Genomic DNA, 24,639 nt, shown 5'->3' on the forward strand with positions numbered 1-24,639 from the left:
CACACCGCACTACCTCTTCCATTTGCAGTAAGGAAAGGAGACAGGGTACCTGTAGCCCTGTGCATTCCAGCTAAAAGCCAAGATAATTATCACCCAGCCTTCTTGCAGTGGGTCAGAGAGCATTCTCCCTTCGCCCCCCACAAGAGAGGTGGGGAGGGTATGGTCATTGGATAGTCAAACATTCCAATACTGTTGTTTCCTTCAGGTGAAGGAAAGCAGGGAGGAGAGGAGAGGGGTTGGAAGAGATCAAGGGAAAAGCATCAGCCATTGTAGGTAAAGCCACTGGAGGTCCCTTGCCCATCTTTAAAGAAGGCAGTGGGGACAGGGGGGCTACAGCAGGCAGTCTCTATCCCCACTTGAGTGAGGGAGCCTGGTCCTAGCACCTAATTTGCACAGCTGTGGCCACTGCAGGGGGGTTTTCAATGCTCTCCAGCTTGTCTATCCATTTTGAGATCACAGGAATGAAAGTGGAGGAGCAACATCAACTGTCACTGCCTTCATCAGAGGCAGAATGAGGAAGGGAGAAGTGAAGCTTAAGCAGAGTGCCCAAGTCTCACCGTGAGAGGTTCAGCAAGCGCCCGCCCGGTCAGTCAAAGAGGAAACCCATCCATTGTGAAGTGTTGCGTTAAGGGTGCAGATAAATTGTAAACATTGAAGGTAGCATTTTCAGAAGTGTTTAGCCCTGGCCTAACTGTGCTCCCACTGAAGTCAATGGTAAAACTCCCACAGCTGTAAAATGGGGAGAAGGATGCATACTTCCTTTGTAAAGGGCTGTGAGATCTACTGATGGAAAGTGCTTTATAAGAGCTATGTTTTTATTGATTGGGAGCAGACTTTAGGTCAGCACTGATCACCTGAAACTCCTACCCTTAATGTTTAGGTCTACTGAAAAAGAGTAAGACATGTTTATTGCTAATGTTCTGAAAGCCTTTATTCCAAACAGTTTAAAGTCAACTATCAGCTACTTAGGGCTTGTCTACACTTACCGGGGGAATCAATGCAGGGCAATCGATACATCAGCAGTCGATTTAGCAGGTCTAGTGAAGACCCACTAAAATGATCGTAGATCGCTCTCCAGTCGACTCCTGTACTCCACCTGAATGAGAAGCACAAGGGGAGTCGACGGGAGAGCGTCTCCTGTCGACATAGCGTAGTGTAGACCCTGTGGTAAGTAGATCTAAGTACGTCGACTTCAGCTACGTTATTCACATAGCTGAAGTTGTATAACTTAGATCGATCTCCCCTCGTAGTGTAGACAAGGCCTTAATTTTTAGTTTCCTCTTCATCTGCCTCATCCTTGCTTGCCCCATTCCATTTTGTGTTGCACTGAATATTTCTTTGTTTTCTGTGAAGCACCTGGCACAACTTTGGCCACTACAAAGTAACAAACAAGCTTGTAATTCTATTATTTTCTCCTATACTTTAAATAGAACAATCACTGAATTGGCTGCCATTAGCTCAATTCTCTTCCTATCCATCATTATCTTCGATTACACATCATGATGAACAGCCACAACTTTTAGAAGCTCTCTTTAGCTGCAGAGGACATAAGAGAAGCTGATTTAGGCTCATCAAGAGTAATAAGAAATAGAAATATATAGCAGTTGATCACATGCCCAGTGACTGCAGTTTTACATAAGAACGACCATACTGGGTCAGACCAAAGGTCCATGTAGCTCAGTATCTTGTCTTCTGACAGTGACCAATGCCAAGTGCCCCAGAGGGAATGAACAGAACAGGTAATCATCAAGTGATCCACTCCTTGTCACCCATTCCCAGCTTCTGGCAAATGGAGGCTAGGGACACCGTTTTAATTTTTAGGAAAGGCAATGAAAATACTAGGTATTTTACAAATTTTACATACTGTACAGGGGAAAGAAAAATACATTTCTCCAAATAAGAAAACCTGCAATAGATTGTTTTCCTGTGTTCAGCCTGAGTGCCCCTTACCTGTTGGGAAACTGAAACCATCTGCTGAATATTGGCAACAGTTGTCTGTTGCTGGACCACCTGTGGAAGCTTTGAAACCTTTAGCAGCATGAAACAGAAAAGGGGATTAGAGAAAAATGACGAATATCTTGTAGATATTTATTTTCTCTATACATGTGGTAAAATAGCTTATGATGGGTCTGTCTATTATCAAGCCACAGCGTTATTTAAAATATGCTATTAACGAACTGTCCTTTGGAATGCCCATCCCAGTGCCATTGGACTGGGTAGTGTGGAATTCTGCACTTTGGTGGTGTTCTTTTTTCATCAAAAGCTTTAGGACTATTGCACTGAAGAAATCTTTTGGGGCCAAATTTTCAACCACACCTTGTATATGTGAGACACTGTTGCTAAGCCATTGAAAAACTACAAGGTTAGCATCCGATGAAGTGAGCTGTAGCTCACGAAAGCTTATGCTCAAATAAATTTGTTAGTCTCTAAGGTGCCACAAGTACTCCTGTTCTTTTTACAGCAAGGTTAGTAATTCCAAAGGGTTGGACTGTCACAGCCCTTACTTGATTGTACAGGGGAATAAAACTTCTTCCCCTCTTTAATCTCCTTGCTTGCCCTGGTTAGATAGTGAGCTAGCTGTGCAGAGGAGAGCAGGAGCCACCTGCCCACTACTCCCCACTGTATGCAGTGTTGATGTAGCCATGTTGGTCCAAAATATTAGAGAGAAAAGGCAGGGGAGGTAATATCTTTCACTGGACCAACTTCTTAGAAGAGCTTGAAAGGTTGTCTCTCTCACCAACACAAGTTGGTCCAATAAAAGAGATCACCTCACCCACCTTGTCTCCCCTTTGCAAACAGGTTGGCAGGAAGGTGATGGCAAATGGGAGTAGAGCCAGGGCTCTACTCCACCTCTTCTTATCACTGGTGAGAACAGCTTGGTGGGTGAGCAGTGGGGAGTAAACTGCTTGACGAAAAGGGTGACGTAACTTACTTCTCCACAAAAGCAAGGAAGGTGTGGGGGACGAGTACTTCATTCTCTGATCTGCTCCCGGGTACAAGACAGAACCTGCGGCAGACTACAAGGTTGCAATCCCACCCAGTGAGTTTTACAACTACAGCCAATTTTTAAGAACATGTAACTAGTATTGAAGCCAGCAGCAACTAAAACTCTAACCTGACTCTACTGCAGTAAGACTGTGGTCTTTGCTACTTTCTAGTCACACAGTATTAACTTCAAGGGGAGAAGTTGTGTCCCTGTACCTGTATCTGTGGTTGCACTTGCTGGGTTCCACCGGGTTTTTGGGCCTGGGAAATTGGAGTTGTCAGGAATTGGGTTTTAATGGCTGGCTGTGCACTATAGGTAACTTTCTGTTGCTGTGAAGTCTGATGTTGGGTTTGGACAGTAACCTTTTGCTGTACAGTAGCTTGACCTTGTGCAACCTGGGGCTGGATGGCTTTCTGTTGCTGTGCTGTTGGGTGATGCTTGAGTTTTAGCAGCTGTTGGACATGCACTGGCTGTGCCACCACTGTCTGTCCTCCTGCAAATTAAAAAAAGAAAAAAGAGGAGTCTTCATTGTAGCACTTCTGCTAAGTGTGTTTAAGGAGTGCTTAAATCCCACCGATCACGGAGTACAGAGATTTATGCTAAACTTTAAGCACATAAGTTATCCCATTGAATTCAACAGGACTTCTCACATATTTAAAGTTAAGGAAAAGTCCTTGCAGGATCGAGTCCTAACAGTGCCTTTCTCTCCAGCTGGGAGTGCGGTAAGAGACCGTAAACATGCAGCAGCCTTTTAAGCAACAGAATCTCTCTCGCCCTTCAAACAAAAGTGAACATTCTAAGCATGTTCTGTGAAATTAGCTACGAAGCATGAGTGTGCCATCACCATCACTGATTTTAAAAGAGATGTGGTAGTATATGCCATTGTATCTAAAGGCAGGATTAAGCAAAATTTCACCGCATTAGTATTAGAATACCCTGTTAGAAGAATTTTTTACATGTCATACTAGACACTGATCTGAAATGAGTATCTGGTACAGAAATATCAGTTAAACTGAATCTCAGCTTGCTACTCAAATGGCTTTTAACTCTATTCTTAATTAAAGACTATTCTTCTCAGAGATTGTGTGATTACTATGGTTTTATACAGAAAACCAGTTCACCACCTATTCTTAAAGGGATACTATCAACTTCAGTAAATATAAGTGCAAAGTACTTCACTTAGGAAGCAAAAATCAAATGCACAACTACAAAATGGGAAATAACTGGTCAGGTGGTAGAACTGTGGAAAAGCATCTGGGTGTATAGCAGATTCCAAATTGACTGAGTCAACATGTGATGCAGTTTCGCAAGGCAAATATCATTCTGGGGTGTATTAATACGACTGTCATATGCAAGATGCAAAAGGCAATTGGGCCCTGCTCTACCGGCATTGGTGAGACCTCAGCTGGAGTACTCTGTCCAATTCTGGGCCCCACCCTTTAGGAAAACAAGTGGACAAATTGGAGTGTCCAGAGGAGAGCAGCAAAAATGATAAACGGACTACAAAACCTGGCCTATGAGGAAAGGTTAAAAAACCTGGGCATGCTTAGTCTTGAACAAGAAGACCTGATAACAGTCTTCAAATATATGTTAAGGGCTGCTACAGAGAGGACTGAGTTCAATTGTTCTCCATGTCCACTGAAGGTAGGACAAGAAGCAATAGCTTAATCTGCAGCAAGGGAGATTTAGGAAAAACTTTCTAACTAGAAAGGTGGTTAAACTCTAGAATAGGCTTCCAGGGGAGGCTGTGGAATCCCGATCACTGGAGGTTTTTAAGAACAGATTGGACAAACACCTGTCAGGAATGGTCTAGCATTTACTCGATCCTGGCTCAGTACAGGGGAATGGACTTGATGACTTCTTTAAGTCTCTTCCAGCCCCATATTTCTAATATTCTATCATTTAAAAAGGAAATCATACTTCTGTCTGAAAATTCCTTACCTACGATTGTTAAAAGTAACACCAAAGATTACTATAACTGAAAGGTTACATTTACTTTTCTCTGTCCTCCTGGTTAATTTTGTACACTTGACAGAAAATCCAGCTGAAGTTATGGGGAGTCTTTACATTAACTTCAATGGGTTTTAGATCAGGCCCTCTGCACATAGATAAGTTTTTCTGATTTGTATTATTTTTCCACAGCGTAGCAGGAAAGAGAGAAAACAGTTTAAAAATAGCCAGATGTGACTGCAGAAGCACGAACTGTCCAGACAAATCTAGTACTTGAAACGTTTTAACTCATTTTTAAAGTAGACTAAATTTCAAACTGTATCCTGTTAAGTCTTGAAATGAGATGGAGACAGCATCTTGTACTAGACATTATTTGAGGTGCCACAGAATTTTTTTAAAGCACAACTTTAAATGACATTGTATTTCAAGAAGCATAACGAAGTACCTGCTGCTTTCTGTGGCTGCCCAATAGCAACGCTAATCCCAGCAACCGTAACAGGGAGAGTTGTAACTCCTGCAGATGACACAACAGCAGCTGGAACAGACACCACGGGAGGCTTTGCCAAAGTAACTTGTGCTGCCTGAGGTGTCTGGGCCTGGATCTGTCCTTGTGCTTGAAGCTGGGAAGCAGGAACACGAGTCTAAGCAGCAAGGAATCAGGATTATTGTACAGAAAAAGAATATCTGGTGTATTTAACTAGGTCATTGCAAGATGATAACTGTATGTTCAGAAACTAAGGACCTGATTCTCATTTACACTAAGACCCCTTTACACTGCTCTAACAACATAAAGCAAGCTTAAAATGGGCTTAAACTACATTTACATTCACTTTACGTCCCCTTTACGCTGCCAGAGCAGTGTAAAGGGGCCTCAGTGTACATGAGAATCAGGTGCTAGATTCAGATACAACATCTCATTCATTTTAACCAGTGTAGAACTAGCTGTTTAAGTGCATTTTTAACTAAGTGTATAGCAACTTACAAGACGAGCAACCTGCAGGTTTGTCACAGTAGTGCCTGTAAGTACTGCTCCAGGCCGTGATGCTGCGACAGCAGCAAGTTGTTGAGTTTGCTGCTGCTGTTGCACTTGTACTTGTGTTGTCTGTTGTTGGGCCCCTGGCTGCGTCTGCTGCTGTGTTGCTTGCTGCTGAGGAAGTTGTAATTTCTGTTTCTGCAACTTGAGCAGCTGCTCCTGAAAGTAGAAACACTTTTATTGCTTTCAATTTCATTATTGATTTTAGGAAAGGCGGATATACCTCCAGTGGGAGCAGACTTTGAAACTTTAAGCTATGGGAGTTCGCCTGCCAGTTTTAATCAATGAGCAACGGAACTAAGAACGTAGCTCCTTTACAGTGTGGCTCTCCAGAGAGCAAATACCTAGTGCTTATTTACTGTTTTACTTCATGGAAGGACTTAACAAACTTGAACCAGTTGGCATGCCCTGTGCTTCCATGAAATTTTAGTCTCACCGGCAGTGAATTTAAGAGAGAACCCCTGTTTTCTGTCTAGTATGAGACCATAGGTCACCGCAGACGACATCACTGGTAAGTGTTTAAAGAAACAGGAAAGAACAGCATTCTTCGGAATGTTTCCCTCACCTGTGATAACTTCCCGACAGGTTTTATTTGGGCTGGAGACTGGGCTTGTGCCTGGGTCTGAATCTGTGGAACCTGCACCTGAGCGGCCTGCTGCTGCTGCTGCTGCCTGAGAAGCTGGAATTGAGCAGGTATGACTGTTTTGCCAGAGAGTTGAACTGTTGGCGCAGCTGTAAATAAAGCAAAAAGGCTCTGAAGAGAAAGTTCCAACATTTGATTAATTTAATCATCTTCACTGAAACAGTTCTAGTACAATTGCTAACCCTGTCCTTTTTCGCGACACTGATTCTGAGGAGAGATTCAGGATTAGATGAAAGGAAATAGACTGGGTAGGGAGGCCCAAATGAACTATATAAGCAGGAACGCAATAGGATCATTGTTAGCAAAACAGAAAGGACAACTAACCCCTGTGATTTCTGGCACTAAGGATAAGCAGGTTAAAAGTTTTCAGCAGTGTTTAACAGCTGTACTGCTGGTAAATTCTGACGCCAATATTCTGAGGCTGAGGTGGTCAAGTAAGTTACAGGAAGTTTAGGCACTTAAAGTACACTAGGAAAGAATCACCACACAATTATTACCTTGCGTAACCTGAGTCACTAAGGATCTCGCCTGGGTCTGTACTGGCGTTAGGTTGGTAGTTACCACGGCTGACGCAGTCACGGATGTCACTGCTCGAACACCCTGGGTAGATGCTATGGTCACCAATTCTGTTGATGCAGCAGGTGCTGCTGCTGTTCGCTGCTGAGTATGTACCACCTGAGCAGAAGAAGTACCTCCTGAAGTCTAAGGAAGAAAAAAAACATTATTCCTCACTACCTTCAACTTACATTTAAAACCATAGAACCTTCTGGAAACAGAGGACATATTTTAAGATACAAATGTCATAAATAAAGGCAAATATGTACATACCTTTCCAGTCTATCTAATAAATGGCCAGTCACCTCATTCTCAGTATTCTGACCTGAAAGCCTTTAACTATACTATTGAAGTGTGAATTTTCCCCCATTTGCACTCATCAGTTTTAGATGTCTTGTCTATAAGAATGGCCATACTGGGTTAGACCAAAGGTCCATCTTGCCCCATATCTTGTCTTCTGACAGTGGCCAATGCGAGGTGCCCCAGAGGAAACGAACAGAACAGATAATCACCAAGTGATCCATTCCCGGTCGCCCATTCCCAGCTTCTGGCAAACAGAGGCTAGGGACAACATCCCTGCCCATCCTGGCTAATAGCCAGTGATGGACTTATCCTCCATGAATTTATCTAGTTCTTTTTTTGAACGCTGTCATAGTTTTGGCCTTCACAACATCCTCTGGCAAAGAGTTCCACAGGTTGACTATGCGTTGTGTGAAGAAATACTTCCTTTTGTTTATTTTAAACCTGCTGCCTATTAATTTCATCTGGTGACGCCTAGTTCTTGTGTTATGAGAAGGAGTAAATAACACTTCCTACCAGTCATGATTTTATAGACCTCAATCATATCCCCCCTTAGTCGTCTCTTTTCCAAGCTGAAAAGTCCCCGTTTTATTAATCTCTCCTCATACAGAAGCGGTTCCATACCCCAATCATTTTTGTTGCCCTTTTCTGAACCTTTTCCAATTACTTTGCTTTTATCAACATTGATTTGTTTGTGTGTATTTCAAAAAAAGGATCACTGATCAGAGATGGACTGGCAGTGGTAAAGGCTGAATGATCTAAGAAGTCTTTTCCCATGTCTCATTTATAACCGTATTTGTTATGCAACACATTTCCATTAGCTGCATCACTCTCTTCTTTGGAAAATATACAGACTGGTGAGAATATACCAGACTAAATGAAGTTAGCTATGGGCAGAGTTATATACATAAAACTAACAAAAAATTAAATGCTAGAAATTTATTGTGCTGCTACAATCTGCAAGTAAAAATAATTAAATTACAGTACAACTACTGAAATTTACTCACTGTCAGTGTCCCAGGTATAACTGGTGAAGCCAGACGTTTATTAATAGGCTGAAAGGTAGCAGCAGGGACTCCAGCAACTGTATTCACTATAACATTCCCACTCACAGTAGCTGAAAGTAAACCCAAAAAAACCATGAGACTACTACAAAAAAAAAGACAAAGGAGTATTTCTGTATTTCTTCACCCATCCCCAGTGCTTCACTAAAAACATCTTACCAGTCTGTATACTTGTCCCAGTGACTGCTGTTTTGATTGTGCCAGCCTGTTTAGAAGACAATTTGAATAATATTTCAGAGACAAATTGGAAAACAACTTAGTGCAGGTCTTTAAAACTACTTTTCTGTTTAACATATATAGCTGCCCTATTGTGAGAATGAGATAACTACCAACATTTATATATAAAAAAAGATCTTATAATAAAAGTGCATAGATACTTATGTGCCATTTCACCATGTAGCACATGTGCAGCTATATATGCATATATTCATCTCTCTCCCAGAGCTGTGGTACTTTGATTCTTCTCTAAAGAAATTAAATCAGCACCTACTATAACGAAGGCTATGACTTTGTCATGGATATTTTTAGTAAAAGTCATGGACAGGTTACGGGCAATAAACAAAAAATCACGGAAGCTGTGAACTGTCCCTGACTTTTACTAAAAACATCCCTGACAAAATGGAGAAGGAGGAGGGTCCAGCACCCTGCCCCCCTGGCAGTGGCTGGGAGCTGCAAGGGAGCTGTGGGGGGAGGCGGGGCCCTGCCAGCGGCGGAGGCTGGGGAACTGTGGGAGGGGGCCCTGCCCTGGGCTGCTGAGCAGCTCCGAGGTTCCTCTGCCGCTTCCGGCTGGGAACTGTGTGTGGGGGCCCCCACCACCTGCTGAGCAACTCCAAGGTCCCTCTGCTGCCGGCAGCAGCAGCTGGGAGCTGTGGGGGGACCCCCATCCATGGCCGCTGAGCAGCTCCAGGATCCCTCTGCTGCTGCCGCAAGCAACCAGTGGCACTGGAGCATTTTTAATAGTGGGGGGGCCCTTATACCTGTCCACCCCCCCACACACCCTGACCTGGGGCTGGGAGCACGGTCGTGTCTCCCGGGGAGGCGGGCGGGCGGGAAGACCCGGACAGGGGTAAGAGGGCTGAGGCTGGAGCCACAGCTGGAGGCAGGGCCAGCAGCTGGGACCCTCAGGCACAGGGTCAGCGGCCATGCACAGGGCCAAAAGTGGAGGCATGGGACTGGGGCTCAGCGTGCAGGGCTGGGAGCAGAGCCCCGCATAAAGCCTGAGGGTGCTGCAGCAATCCCCACACCCGTAGTTCCCGCAGCTATGACAGGACCGGGGGGGGGGCAGAGACTGCTCTCAACGGCTGAGACACTGCAGGGTGAACCCCTGCCAGCGGCAGGTCAGTTCTGGAGCTTAAACTATAACATACAAGATCTGTAGCCTTCGAAACATCAGTCCGACTCCTATTATCAGTTCCACTGGCACAGGCTCTAGAGCTTGTTCGGAGCCCCACTGAAGCTAAGGAGGCATGTCATGGGCCTGTATTCGTGGATCCAGCTGTAGGATCAGGGTCATGGTGTGCTATAACAGTTCTTCTCTCCCCTCCCCAGCGGCTACCTCCCACCCCAGAGCGTATGTTGTTTCACACAACCTTTCGGTTTTGAGCTGCTTAACAGAATCTCTTGGCAAAATTACTCCTTGGTGTCAACTTCTTACATCAATGGGAACAAATCTGGCCTACAGTCTCTTTCGGTTAACATGTATCAACTGGTCTGTAATGAAGACTTGTCCCATACAGTCGGTTATAACTGTCATAAATGAGTTTCTTCTCTCATCTTCCTTTTGACCCAGCAGACAGATGGGCTGAAGAAAGAGGCAGCACCAAAAAGCCTGGCATTTCATCATGTGATTCTTCAGGGACTCTGACACTTGAACTGGTGATCTTGAGGAGAAAGACCCCAAGTCATTCTAAGAAGTTTCACATTACTGTCTGAGCAAAGGAACAAGAGTTCCACAAAGAAAATGCATCTCTTGAACTGCACTGTGCCATATTCCTCCAGATAAAAGATCTCCACAGGTAGAGGGATTTAAAAAAAAACAAACAAAAAACACTACAGAGAAGTTGTACTCCCCAAATTACCTGGATGAATTTTTTTCATGTACCTTGCCCGTATCTGCTCAGATTTATCAGACAAAGAGGTAGTTTTACTGGCTGATGTCCTTGTTGATGGCAGTTTCACATCAGAGACTACCACAGCCTACTATCTCAATTCTAGCATGAATTCTCCAAGGAATCCTAATAAGTGAGTGGATGAAAACCAAGATATGCAACCTATCCAGGAAATGAACAGGGTACTGTGACTTAACCTGCTCTATATCAAGTCAGAATTCTCACTTTCAATATGAAGAACGTATGCATAGATGGTGCACACACAAGAACTGAAGTCGCTGCTTCAGAAGCGGCAAGCCTTCCCTTTCTTACCAATACTGCCGTGTTGGCCACAGTAGTTACTGCAGTCTGTACCACTGCCTGTGGCTGCTGAACTACCTGGGCTTGAGTCTGAGCTTGCGCTTGCTGCACAGCTGATTGCTGAGTTTGCTGCTGGCCAGCTTGCTGTTGCTGCTGAGGCTGTGGGCCTGTCTGCTGCTGTGCCCTCTGCTGTTCAGCCAAAGCCTGGGAAGCGTAAAAGAAATACGTTTAGTAAATTCTTCAAAACAGCACATAAAACAAACCTTCCATACTCAGTCAGGAGTTAGCCATCAACATGCTTAGTAACCGATCTCCAGGTGTGCTCTATATAGCATGCCCTTACATTAGCTGATGAAGCAGGGCAGCTCTTACTGGATAAAATATGAATGGGGGCTACAGAATGAACAACAATAAAATGAGGAAGTAGGTTACTTTTTGAGTGTGTCTCAAGAAAAGAGAGTCCTAGGTGCTTGTGAATACTATTACATTAAGTCAGGCCAATAGGAAACTTCCTGCTTCAGGAATTTGATGTTCAAACTCAACTAAAGAGAAGACTGGAACACTGCATGTGCAGGCCACTATCGTGGCCAACTTCCCTTAGAAGTCAGCTCATGTCACATTCCCATAATTCATTTTCTAGAGCAATTTTATTTTGTTATTATTTAGAAGACAGAAATTAGTGGACTACTGCTGCAGTAGGATATCGAACAGGAAAAGACTGAGCTCAAAAGTAAAAGGAAGTAATACGGGTTTAATGCCCACAAATTACAACTACCCACTCATAGCAAACTCAGAACACAATGTTGGTAAGTTCAGGCATAGGATGGAAGGGCATCTCACTTGATTGCTTTTACTGCAGTCAGTTTATATGATTGAGATGTAAAGATGTACCTTTTTCTCTTTTGCAATACGCTCTGCTCGGAGGGATGCAACCTGAATTGGGGGAAGTGGCTTATCATAGTTGATTCCACTAGGAATAAAAGCAATAAAATAATTTAGAAATGAATATTTTAAAAACAAAATCCCAGTTTTTAAGCCATTTTTAAACCCTTTAAGAGACAGTGACGACCCACCTTTCTGCAAGCACAGAAGCATGCTTTGGATTCTTCTGGAAAGGATTCATGCCAAGTCTGAAATTAACCAAAATTACATTACTGGAGAGAAAAAACCTTAGCAGAAACATTTAATTTTATATGTTTTGTAAGGTAACACTTTGCATTTCTGAGCATTCCCAGCAGCACTCATGCTCATACATGGATGGATGCATTAAGACAGACAGACTTTTACAGTAAACGTTAAATAAATGTAGCTGGCAGGTGCCACACAAATAAGCATAAGATATTACTAGGATTTTTGTAGCTTAGGCAGAAAGAACGTGTGCTGTACGGTGGAGACTTTTCTTAAAGGGTATTCTCTGCCCCACTACCGCCCCTCCCCACCCCCACCGAAAAGGACCAACAATTAACCCACATAAGAAAAGTTATCAGTTCCATCCTCACAGTCACAGGACAACAGGGGTAAGGGGAAGAGTTCAAGAACAGAGAGACAAACAGCTAAGCAGAAAAGCATGTTTGCATCACAAACATGAGAAAGTAAAACGGTCTTTTGCTAGGAGAGTGGTTGAGAATATAATTATGTTTAAAAGGCTGGGGGCACCTTTAGTATATACTGAAATAGGAAATATCCTCATTTAGCTTACTTACAGGGGTTTGATTGGTGGACTTCTCTTTCCTGCAATCATTTTCATCATCTCAAAATGATTAGTATAAAGCTGGGTGTGGGTTGCACCTTCATCTTGGGCATAGATCTGATTGGTACGAAGCGGACGACTATTTTTGGTCTAAAAATAAACACACACAAAAAACCTTTACATTTAAAAAAACCTAAAATGACACTTGTTTATGCACAAATACCTAATGAATGTAGATTCCTTAAAAACACACAGTCCAGCTTAATCGATTACAGACTGATTTCTGCCTAGCATTACTTATAATTTGCTGTCACACAACTCTATGCGAACTACATAACGCAAATACAAAAAAAGAAAAAAAAAAGAGCAGATCCCAAGGTCACACTGTATCTGGAATCTCCACTCTATAGATACACAGAATGGCAAATTCTAATTTGAAAGATACTCTTTGTTTTAGTTTAGATTTTGAGAGTGTATGTGAAGTGACAGCCCACTGGCTATTTGTTTATAGTTATGTTATGCATATCGCATACAAGCACTGTAAAATTACCACAGCACAGCTCTCCTAACAAAGCTATGTTACTCTCCAGCACCATTTTTACTTCTAGAACTTGGCTTCTCCTGAGCAGCAACGGCAAATGAGAGATGAGCCTGACTACTAGTCAGAGAATGGGACCAAAGGCAGAACTTCTGGATCTACTCCCAGTTCTGTCATGTAACTTGCTGTGTGGCTTGGAGAAAGTCACTTAGCTATGTGACTCAGTTTCTTCATCTGTAAAATGGGGATAATACTATACCACGCAAGGGTGTTTTAAAGATTAATTCATTAGTTCTAAATCACTTAAATTTTTATATGAAACGTGCTAGTATAAATGTTAAGTACTATGATAATAATCATGATGAACTATGCGGTGTTTTTGTGAAGTGGACAAATACTCACTAGTGATTAAGCTGAAACAACGGAACTGTGTGTGTGAATTACAAATTTAGCTACTAATTATAGGTGCTGAAATCTGGTGTCAATCTACCGTACCAACAAGCAAAAAGAGAGTCAGAATTTTAACTGCTGTTTCACGATTCAAGAAATACTCAATAGATCTTCAAGGAATCATTTGCCCACCTCTACCAATCTTAAATACCACAGGGTCTAGATTTGATTTGGAAAGAATACCAATACACACCTTATAAATGCTTTTTGTCTTCTTTTTAGGATTAGCTTCATACATTAGCTGTAAAACAAGAAGGAAAGTTAGATCTCTTGTGGCAGATTTTGTTCAGGTGCTTTTTCTTTTCAAAGTAAATCACAAAATAAGTGAAAATTCAAATAAGGATACTCTTACATACTTTTAAAAGTTATTCAGTTATATATAAATTGAAATATATAAGAAAACCATGTTTACAGAGTTCAGAAAAAGAACACTACAAACTGAAATTCAAAAGGATGCACCATTCAACTTCAACTCACTTTTCCTTCTTCTCTTGGAATAATGACATTTTCATATCGGTTTCGGCATTGTTTTGGTGAGCGATAGACTCGGCTACATGAGTTAACAACGTCACTAACGAGATCCCAATTGGGTGTGTGCGCCGGTGACATGACAGCAAGGTTTAAAGGAAGTTCCAGTAATTGCTTCACTGCCTGGAAAATCAAAAGGTGCAAAATTCAGGGTGACAAATAAAATCACTACAAACTTCTAAGCTAAATGTTTTCTGTATGTGTTGTCAGGCCATTAATTTAATCATAAAGAAACCTTATTCTCAGGCTAACCCCAAAAAACCCTTTTAGAGAACCAGCCTGCACTCCTGTGCAGAGGAATAACTGAGTATAAGGTGCTCTTACCGCCCCCCCGCACAAGCTTGCCACAATATTGGTTACAACATGGGGGTGGAAGAGCAGCTGCCTGAAGCTGAAGCATCTGATGGAAGCTTCTCCCTCCCACACAGATGTACAGAATTTCAGCTACATTTTCTATTGCCTCAGCCAGCACAACTGATCTGGCATGTACGGAAAGATGGGCCAGGAAAAGGGCTGGTGCAGCTTACTTCCTTTGTGGAGCAAAGGGAAAACAGGCACTGAACTATGACGGACAGTCACAGTTTTGGTCCCTGATCTGTTCCTGTAGCAGTGCAGCTACGGGCTGCCCCTCACTCAGAACAGACTGCAAAGTGCCAGTCTAGCCCCTAGAAACTAGAAATAGCATTGCAGGGATAAAGTCAGAAAATAGCCAATTCCGAAATTAATAATTACATTATAGCAAAATGATGAGACTGGAAAGGAGAGCATTCATCTTACCTGCAGTAGTGCCCAGTCTTCACTAATCAACCACTCAGGATTGTCCTGTCCAGCCTCAGCAGCTGGTTTGACAAGAGTTGGCAAAGGCTTTGCAAACTGCGTTTGCTGTTTCAACAGTATGTTCTTCTTCTGTTCTTTGCCCTCTCGTCGCATTTTCAACATCCCTGGAGTGGCTCGGTCAAAAAGTGATCGAGGAGGAATAACAGCCTCTCCATGGCGCTGCTTCTTCTTTCTACCTGCAGCTAGAAAAGTGATGCCATCTTCAGTGAGACAGTAAAACAGGTCATTTTGTTATGGCAAGCAACACATAAAAATCAGTAGTGACTATCTGGCTGTGCATAAAACTAATGACTGTAGGTTAAACCAACAGCTACCTATTAAAAAGTATCGTTTAACTCAGTGATATTCAGACCTCAGTGGTGCAGGAGACAAATCGGAGATCAACACTACCCAAAAGAGCCAATTCATTGGGTCATTTACTATGGTACTATATTATATTTATTGTCACAGCAAATAAGTAAATAACCTATTGCAAGTTGATAACTTAATTAACAACATAGTAAAAGCATTCTGGCCAGTTAAGAATTAAAATCACACAGCGTTTTAATATCATCTGATGCAAAAGCTGCAGGAGACACATTAAAGAGCCACTTGCGACTTGCAAGCCTGAGTCGGAGTATCACTGGTTTAACTAAGTCTAATATGCCCAGTAGTTTTTGTAATTGTTCACATTATAAATAATGTGATAAGTTTTAAACAGCTAAGCATATTGCAAATTAACTTTGGCCCAATTACTATATTAAAAGAACAGGTTTAGAAATGAGACATTGTAATTGTTTACAGTATAAAGGAAGACAGACAAAGTAAAAAGGAATCTTAAACAATAAGTCCCAATGTACGAGTGGCAAGAGAGACTGTAATAGGCAAGTTATATAGTTCATGACTATCCTGTTTTGAAATTGATTCTGCAGCTATTAAACAGACAAAACTTTCAGACACTTCAAACCTGACTGTAAAAACTGCATGATCAGACCCTTTGATTTTTTTGGACACCGATTATGTGGCACAAGGTATTGGAAGACACTATGTAAAATTTAATTTTGCCTTCAGCTCATAAGTCTCAGAACTTTTTTGAACCAAACATTTACCAGATGGATCCGTTTTGTGTCGCTTACGCTCCTTCCTGATGTACACTGGGGGCAACTTAGACTCTGGAATTGGGGTGGTATCATACATCAGACACATAACAGAATCGATATAGATGTCATTGTCATCCTGAGGTGGGGTAGGGGGAGTCCAAAGCTGCACAAAACACAGTATACATGTCATTATGTTTTATTAACTAACTACAGATTTCTTCTCTTCAAACAGATTAAAGCCTAAATAACTTACTGGCATTATTTCTGTTTGTCCATCTGGGCCTTCGTAGACATATTCCTATAAAGCAAAGAGAGACAACAGTTCAAATGATGCCAGTGAACTGACTGCATAACACCAAAAATGAATAGCTATTAAGTGACAATAATCTCTAAGTCATTACCTTGTTGTATGCATCCTCCCGAGTGTAGGTAAGTAGTTCCTCCTCCTCTTCTTCCCAAAGCATTTCTTCCTCCTTTTCTTTCAGTTCCTTCATGTGATAAAATTCCCATGCTTTTTTTGCAGCTTTCAATTCCACCTAAGTGACAACTCAGTCCATTTATAAAGCTCGACAGAGTACTACCCGATGGACTAAAATCTTGACAGGGACATTGTCAATTTGCATTTTGGGAAATGGGAATATTCTTTTGAAATTTCTAATTTTCAGGTAGAGCACTATTTAAACATTATAACCTGCATTTTGTTAAACATTTCTTTAACGAAAATTTAATAAGTGGTTTTCTGCTCCCCAGTGATGTTTAAAAGGATCATTTGGGTTAGCCTGTGAATAAATAAGCTCAGATCTGGGGTTCATTACTTGGCTCCGTCAGACACCCCATGTCACCTTGAGCAAGATAGTTGGGCCCCAGTCCTGCAATTTATGCATGTGCTCAACATTACTCAAATAAGCAATCCCTTTGCAGTCAATGGGACTATTCCTACATTTCATGTGATGCACATACATGAGTGTTTGCAGGACCATGGCCATGTGAATGTCCCTGCCTTAGTTTCCCATTTGTAAAATGAGAATAATACTTGCCTACCTCTAAGGGGTCTTGGGAAGAAAAATTCAATACTGTTTGTGAGGTGCTCAGATACTATGGTGCCAAGGCTCATAATAGTGCCTAGGATAAATCAAATATCTTTGGAGGAGTTTTCCACTCATAGTGAAGATGTATCTCTGCTTGTATGTACTGCAGAAGTATACAAGAATGTGTATTCACTGATACCTTACCTCACTTATTCTTGGTTTACTCTCATCAGTGGAAACATGGAAGAGCTCCAAATAATTCAAAGCATACTTCTCAATTGGAGTAAGCTAAGGGAATACATTAGGAGAACACAGTTATTGTTGAGGATAAACAAAGTTACAATGCAAACAGGGATTACCAAAGCTGTCATTTAAAATAAACCTCCTTTGTTTAAGGTATAATGCCCCATGAAAGTCAGCTAGAGTTTTGTCACTGATTTCAACAGGAGCAGAATCAGACTTTTAGAAAGCCAAGCTGCTCCAGGGTCAGAGTGCAGAAAGCTGAAGTTTTTGAACTAAAATGTTTATGGAAAGTCATGGTACCTGATCCACAATAGCAACTAACTCCTGCAATTGCGAGGGCTCTTCATTGTACTTTGGCTCAGACAGTTCTGAAATTAAAGGTTTTATGCTTGATTCTGCTCCTGCTTCTTGTACATGTTTGTTTGGCTCTTCATCTTCTTGTTCAATGCTGTTGAGAGCCTTTAAAAAAATGTAGGTTTTAAAAGATACAATATACGATTACAAAAATAGGCTTAAGAGGGTTGACACAAAGCCCACTGAAGTCTATGGAAAGATTTTCATGGACTTCAATCAGCTTTCGAGCAACCTGAAGACTGTAAATAAAGTCACAAATTAACACAAGTACATGCTTTCACAATAAAAGTGTTAAGCCCTGTCATAGTGGACCAGCTCTACCCACACCCAATATCAACTATTTTGAATGAAAACTATACAAATATACATCCTGTCTACTTTGCCATTAAATGTGCTCTCCCTACACCACACACTATAATGGCATTAAAAAAATTAAATATTTCCAAAAATTACTTTCAACCATTAACAAATGAACAGGCTTTCTTATTCCTATAATTCAAGATACTAGCTGATTTCAAACGCAGAGGACAACAAGCAATTAATTTATTGTGTAGACCAATTGCTCTAGTACCTTGAAGAAATTGGTTAAATAAAAAGCCACACTATTGTAAAAAGCTACACGCGCAGAGGTAGAATTAAGAATTACTTTTGCAGAGGGCTATTAAAAGGAGTACTTTGGTATTTCTGCTCTTCGTGCATGTGTTCATCTCCCATTAGCGTTAATACACATCATGCACACAGGTCAGGTAAGGAAATCCCACTGTTTACATTCTGAATATGTTTAAAAAAAACAGACCATACACGACGCAAATTTTTTCAATAAATATTTACGTATGTATTCAGCAAAGAGACCAAACAGCTCCAATGGACTACTCAGCTATATATATTTTATAAACTTTGCTAAAACAGAAGAAAATTTTATACAAAAAAGCTAAACAATGGAATTCAAAAGTGAGAATTCAAAAAGTTAAGGCAGACATTTCAGACTCAACTCATACTGTTGTACCTTCTCCTCTTGTCCTCTGATGCCCATTAACACAAATGTGTTATGCAATTACCTCTATAAAAGGTCTTGCAACTTTGGGTGAGATTGTTTCTGCTGGAGAGGGCTCCTGAGAAAGTACCACAAACTCCTCTGCTTTCACTCTAAAACCAGAATCCTCCATAGGAGAATGAACCTCAAACAGCTCCTGGATAGTTTGCTTGGTGGAAGGGCAGAGAGGAGAAAAAGTACATTCAGTTCTTCATTCAATTTCTGATGTTACTCACAGTTAACTTGGGGGCAAATGGAGCTTATAAGTAGGATCTTAGTTAAGAGAGAAAAATTAATCTTTAACTTTTCTGACAGTATTTCTGGAAAGATGTTCCTTTTTCTTCAGTACATTTTTGCCAGAGGAGCGTAGAGAAGGATAAGTGTACTTTGTATACCAATTGTACTGTAAGGGAGTTCTGAAGGGCCCACAGTTCACATTTCCCATGCCTGCACTTTATATCCCCATTTTCAAAGCTATATATTGCCACTTCTATCCTTTCGAGCTCCACAGAATTAAATCAATGGGTAAAAGACCAGGCTGAAATCAAACCCAGCTCTTGAGCACAATTGTATATTATCGGGCCACTAGGTGGCCCAAATATATCTTTTAACAACAGTGTATTAACTAGACATATATTAGAATTACTGATTGCTTAACTCAAATACCAATCTAAATACATTTCTACAACCCTCTGGCTTTATGATAAATAAGTCATATCAATTATGAGAAATCTCTTTTGGGGAAAAAAATGAAAAAACATAAAAGTACCTGTGTTAAAAAGGCCATGGAATAGTCATTTCCCTGAGCAGCTACTTCTCGGATCAAATCCTTAGTGCCATTTTTCAGAAGCTTTTCTTCTACAGAATTACCACTTACAAGCCTAGAAAAAATGACAGAGAATTTGTTATACCATTCTCACAATGGTTTCCAGAAATCAAAGAATACCCTGAACAATAAAGCTGAACTTGTCTAGAGGAGGATAAAATGTGTATTCTTAAACAGTGTTAGCTAGCACATTTTAACTAACATATTTTCAAACTCTAGTGTGGACAGGGCAAGTTGTATTTACACATAAGCTGGTTGAGGTGAAGCCTCAACACCCCCTCCCAGCTAACACATGTTAAAAATACACTATAGTTGTAAAATATGCTAGTTAAAACATACTAGGCTAACGCAATTTAAGGACACACCTTTTATCCTAGACAAGCCCTTGACATCGTATTTACTTTGTCTTAGATTTATCACAAAGGGTGGGCTATCATTAATAAAACTGCCATTATTTACAAATAAAAAACAACAGCATTTGTGAAACATATAATTTAATAATAAACATTAGAGAAAGAATCTATACTAGGAGTTTCTACCATTGAGCATTCTTACATTGTGATCGTTATTTATGATTTTTTTCACCTCTCAGTCCGATCTTACCGTAACATTTTCCATGAAGGGAACCCAAACACATCCATTATAAAACTCTCTATTAGTGATCAAATTAACATACCAAAGGGTAGTAATTCATCTAGAAAAATCAAGAGCAATTTAGCAGATTGTTAACGTGAATTTTCCATACTACAGAAGACTTCAGTATAAATGTTTCACAAAATCTATTGTTTTTAAGACAGACTATATTGTTAATTAGAGAGAAAGGTATGTGAAGTAATATCTTTAACTGGACCAACCTCTGTTGGTGGAAGGGACAAACTTTTGAGCGTCACAGAAATGCTGGCACTTCATTTTAAGTGGTCTTCTACAGCATGTGTGAACCTCTTCTGTTTAACAATCTGTCCCTATATGTATTGAGCTCAGACACTCTGGCTACCTTCCCCAGACCTGAAGAAGAGCTCTGGGAAGCTCAAAAACTTCCACCTTCCACCAACAGAAGTTGGTCCAATAAAAGATATTACTTCACAGACCTTGTCTCTCATATATCCTGGGACCAACACAGCTACAAGACACCAAACAAATATTAGTTATTATTGTGTCTGACTTCCTTAATTAGCTAAAAAATTAAGCTTTTTTCCATCTGAATTTTAAATCACATAGAAGCAATGTTTCCTGTTTTAAGTTTTAATTTTAAATTAGAGCATGCTATAGAAAAGGCTACTCTGTCTAACAGTCACCTGTATATGTGGATGTCTTTGCATCTCCCAATTCTGTCGCACCATTCCTGAGCCTTTGCATCCATCACTGGGTTTAAATCATTGTCATAGAATACAACAGTGTCTGCCTCCACAAGATTGACACCTGTGGAACGACTGTGAGAGGAAAGAATGGCACAGAAAATGCGCTTGTCTCTGTTGAAACTTTTCATCAGTTCCTAGATGGGGGGGAAAAATTGTAAGCAGAACCATAAACCAATACTGAAATAAGTTTACACTCACTCTGATGGAATGAAAAGTGAACAAAATCTAGATTTCTCATTCACTTTGAAATGACAAAGCAGGTTTCCTCTTCATGTATCATGCTCAAAATTAAAATTTAGAAGTATATCACAACTATATGTGTGCTAACAGACAAAGTGACCTTACCTGACGTTGTTCATGGTTAGCATATTCATCAATTCTGACAAATGTGAGAAAATGGAAGTTCAAGAACAGCTCCAGTATATCTAACATTAGAATCATCTGTGACAAAATCAGCACACGGCGACCCTCGGCTTTCAGTTTCTGAAGCAAGACAGCAAGAGCTTCCAACTTTCCTATGTTTTAGGGAGAAGAGATTATAAAGACTTTATACACAAGATTCAACTGCTGCCAGAGGAAGCAGATCTGTGTAATACAGGTTCTCCTTTACCTGAATCATACTGCACCAGTCGGAGGTCAGGGAACTGTAGTAAGTGTGGAGTTGTGATCTGGTGCAGCTGATGTAAATATGGAGTTGCCTTCTCCTTAAGATTGTGCTTGAAGATTTTCATCTTATGACTATATGAAGGGGGAGGTTTTGCTATATACAAACATGGGGGAGCAGCAACTGCAGCTGGTAACACACAGCGAGTCCTGTAAAATGCAGCAGAACTATTTCAATAGGCAGGAGGCGAAGAAACTGCATTTTTAAGTGATCAATTCTAGCAATCATCTTTCAGCGTCCCAGGGTAATCCCATTCTTACACCATTATATAGACAGCCTCACAATTCTTTGTAAAAAGAAAAGGAGTACTTGTGGCACCTTAGAGACTAACGAATTTATTTGAGCATAAGCTTTCATGAGCTAGAGCTCACTTCATCAGATGCATTCAGTGGAAAATACAGTGGGGAGATTTATATACATAGAAAACATGAAACAATGGGTGTTACCATACACACTGTAATCACTTAAGTGATCACTTAAGGTGAGCTATTACCAGCAGGAGAGCGGGGGTGGAAAAAACCTTTTGTAGTGATAATCAAGGTGGGCCATTTCCAGCAGTTAACAAGAACGTGTTAGGAACAGTGAGGGGTGGGGTGGGGGAATAAACATGGGGAAATAGTTTTAGTTTGTGTAATGACCCATCCACTCCCAGTCTCTATTCAAGCCTACATTACTTTTATCCAGTTTGCAAATTAATTCCAATTCAGCAGTCTCTTGTTGGAGCCTGTTTTTGAAGTTTTTTTGTTGAAGAATTGCAACTTTTAGGTCTGTAATCGAGTGACCAAAGAGATTGAAGTGTTCTCCAACCGGTTTATCCCCCCCCCCCACCGTTCCTCAGACGTTCTGGTCAACTGCTGGAAATGGCCCACCTTGATTATCACTACGAAAGGTTCCCCCACTCCCTCCCCGCCTCGCCAGTAATAGCTCACCTTATGTGATCACTCTCGTTACAGTGTGTATGGTAACACCCATTGTTTCATGTTTTCTATATATATACACATCTCCCCACTGTATTTTCCACCGAATGCATCCGATGAAGTGAGCTGTAGCTCACGAAAGCTTATGTTCAAATAAATTTGTTAGTCTCTAAGGTGCCACAAGTACTCCTTTTCTTTATGCGGATACAGACTAACACGGCTGCTACTCTGAAACAATTCTTTGTGTATCTTACTAAATATTATAGCTGTCTCAGAGTAAAATGTTTTAATTAGTTTTTGTAGACCAATCTGGATAATGGCTACAAAATAATATTCTGCAATAAAACAATAAAGGATTAAAGCCTTGAGCCTGTAGACTGAGAACTTTACTCCCATGAGTACTCAGACTGTTTGCAGGATCAGGGTCTACGAATCTAAATATTAATTTCTACTCAATATGACATGAGTAGGGCCCTACCAAATTCAGGGTCCATTTTGGTCAATTTCACTGTCATAGGATTTTAAAAATAGTAAATTTCATAATTTCAGCTATTTAAATCTGAAATTTCATGGTGTTGCAATTATAGGGATCCTGACCCAAAAAGGAGTTGAGGGAGTGAGGGGGGTGTCGCAAGGTTATTGTAGGGAGTGCGGGGGTCGCGGTACTGCTACCCTTACTTCTTCGCTGCTGCTGGTGGTGGTGCTGCCTTCAGAGCTGGGCAGCCGGAGAGCGGCGGCTGCTGGCCAGGAGCCCAGCTCTGAAGCCAGGGCTGCCATCAGTAGCAGTGCAGAAGTAAGGACGGCATGGTAGGGTATTGCCACCTTTACTTCTCTGCTGCTGCCTGCAGAGCTGGGCCCTCAGTCAGCAGCCACTGCTCTGAAGGCCGCAGTGCAAAAGGAAGGGTGGCAATACTGCAACCCCCCCTAAAATAACCTTGCGACCCCCCTGCAACTCTCTTTTGGGTCAGGACCCTCAATTTGAGAAACGCTGGTCTCCTCTGTGAAATCTGTATCATATATGGTAAAAGCACACAAAAGGCCAGATTTCACGGTTCGTGACACATTTTTCATGGCCATGAATTTGGTAGGGCCCTATTGATGAGCTAGCGGCAGTTGAATGAATTTCCGTAAGGAAAAAAAACAAACATATTTATTCCATGCAAAGGAGATTGAAACTAGCATTTTTCCTGGCAGTGGCAATGGGTCAATTGCTCTCCAAAGAAGAGAGTGGACAGTCCATGTGTAAATCAATCCTCCATTGTGCCAAAGAATGGCAGCTCAGACATTGGTAAGAAACAGCCCCAACTGTACCAACCCTACTGTAAGCAATTCAAAAGAAGTTTGAAATTCGCTCTCTAACACGTTCCTTTGCACTGTGGGTTTTGAGGAAAACTGCACCCATTTTGCGCTACAGAGCCATCTGAAAGCTCATATGTTGAGAAATTCTTCTCATATCTTAATTGAAACACAGAAGACACGCAGACATATAGGAATAGAGGAGACAGTGACAATTATAAAGAACAAAAGATTCTACACTCAGCCATTAAGAAAAACATAACGATTACTGTAATGCATGTCTGCTACTGCAATGCTAAATGGCCTAAAATGAACAAGCTATGAACAGGAAAAGGCAGTTTTACAGATGTTTGAAAAGAACTATCTTAGTAGAAATCCATAATCATGAAATCCACAAATTACCTATTAACAACACCCTTTAGGGATTCCTGCCGCTGATCGGATGTCAGGATCAGGGCTTGCAGTGGATCACTTCGGCTTTCAGAGGCACTCAAAGAAAGGCAACAGTTCACAAAGCCAGACCACCTCCATTTGTTCTCCCCAGTGGCACAGTGTTGCGGGACCTTTCTTTCGCCAATCAAAGAGCAAAGTCCCAGCAAGTCTCTGCCGTACACTGGCGCTCTGGAACAACGGCGCTCATTGCCAGAGAATATTCGGTCAAGGCGCTCCTTCAGAAGCCTGTTCTTTTCTTCAAATGAGTCCTTTGCCAAGAAACAGTGACAAAAAATGTGCTGCTTATAACGAGATTGACAAGAGCATGAGTTACTTTAGAGCGAAGCTGCAAGCATTAAAACAGCAGAGTAGAGATAAAGGACGTTTTATATCATTCAGTTGCCCAAGTGGTACAGCTACTTGGGTC

General features: G+C 41.2%; 1 protein-coding gene across 8 annotated transcripts in view; it reads right to left on the reverse strand.

Moving 5' to 3' along the window:
* Positions 1-24,639, reverse strand: part of EP400 (E1A binding protein p400) — a 63,468-nt gene that overhangs the window by 2,610 nt on the left and 36,219 nt on the right. For 6 of the 8 annotated variants that reach the window (XM_084649315.1, XM_084649313.1, XM_084649312.1 and 3 more), the window contains 26 exons: positions 24,183-24,481; positions 21,514-21,716; positions 21,249-21,418; positions 20,841-21,037; positions 19,489-19,600; positions 18,745-18,888; positions 17,633-17,791; positions 17,294-17,377; positions 16,463-16,597; positions 16,315-16,359; positions 16,071-16,224; positions 14,923-15,164; positions 14,095-14,268; positions 13,811-13,858; positions 12,643-12,779; positions 12,013-12,069; positions 11,831-11,909; positions 10,952-11,143; positions 8,691-8,736; positions 8,475-8,584; positions 7,110-7,314; positions 6,535-6,701; positions 5,919-6,128; positions 5,382-5,577; positions 3,202-3,479; positions 1,951-2,028 (listed from right to left, as the gene is read on the reverse strand). In XM_084649315.1, coding sequence (XP_084505441.1) covers positions 1,951-2,028; positions 3,202-3,479; positions 5,382-5,577; positions 5,919-6,128; positions 6,535-6,701; positions 7,110-7,314; positions 8,475-8,584; positions 8,691-8,736; positions 10,952-11,143; positions 11,831-11,909; positions 12,013-12,069; positions 12,643-12,779; positions 13,811-13,858; positions 14,095-14,268; positions 14,923-15,164; positions 16,071-16,224; positions 16,315-16,359; positions 16,463-16,597; positions 17,294-17,377; positions 17,633-17,791; positions 18,745-18,888; positions 19,489-19,600; positions 20,841-21,037; positions 21,249-21,418; positions 21,514-21,716; positions 24,183-24,481 — 3,921 coding nt within the window. The remainder of the gene's footprint in view (positions 1-1,950; positions 2,029-3,201; positions 3,480-5,381; positions 5,578-5,918; positions 6,129-6,534; positions 6,702-7,109; positions 7,315-8,474; positions 8,585-8,690; positions 8,737-10,951; positions 11,144-11,830; positions 11,910-12,012; positions 12,070-12,642; positions 12,780-13,810; positions 13,859-14,094; positions 14,269-14,922; positions 15,165-16,070; positions 16,225-16,314; positions 16,360-16,462; positions 16,598-17,293; positions 17,378-17,632; positions 17,792-18,744; positions 18,889-19,488; positions 19,601-20,840; positions 21,038-21,248; positions 21,419-21,513; positions 21,717-24,182; positions 24,482-24,639) is intronic. The other 2 variants (XM_084649311.1, XM_084649314.1) reach the window with 2 other exon arrangements.

The sequence above is a fragment of the Lepidochelys olivacea genome (genome assembly GCF_965140295.1).
Source record: "Lepidochelys olivacea isolate rLepOli2 genome assembly, chromosome: 15".
NCBI classification, from domain to species: domain Eukaryota; kingdom Metazoa; phylum Chordata; order Testudines; family Cheloniidae; genus Lepidochelys; species Lepidochelys olivacea.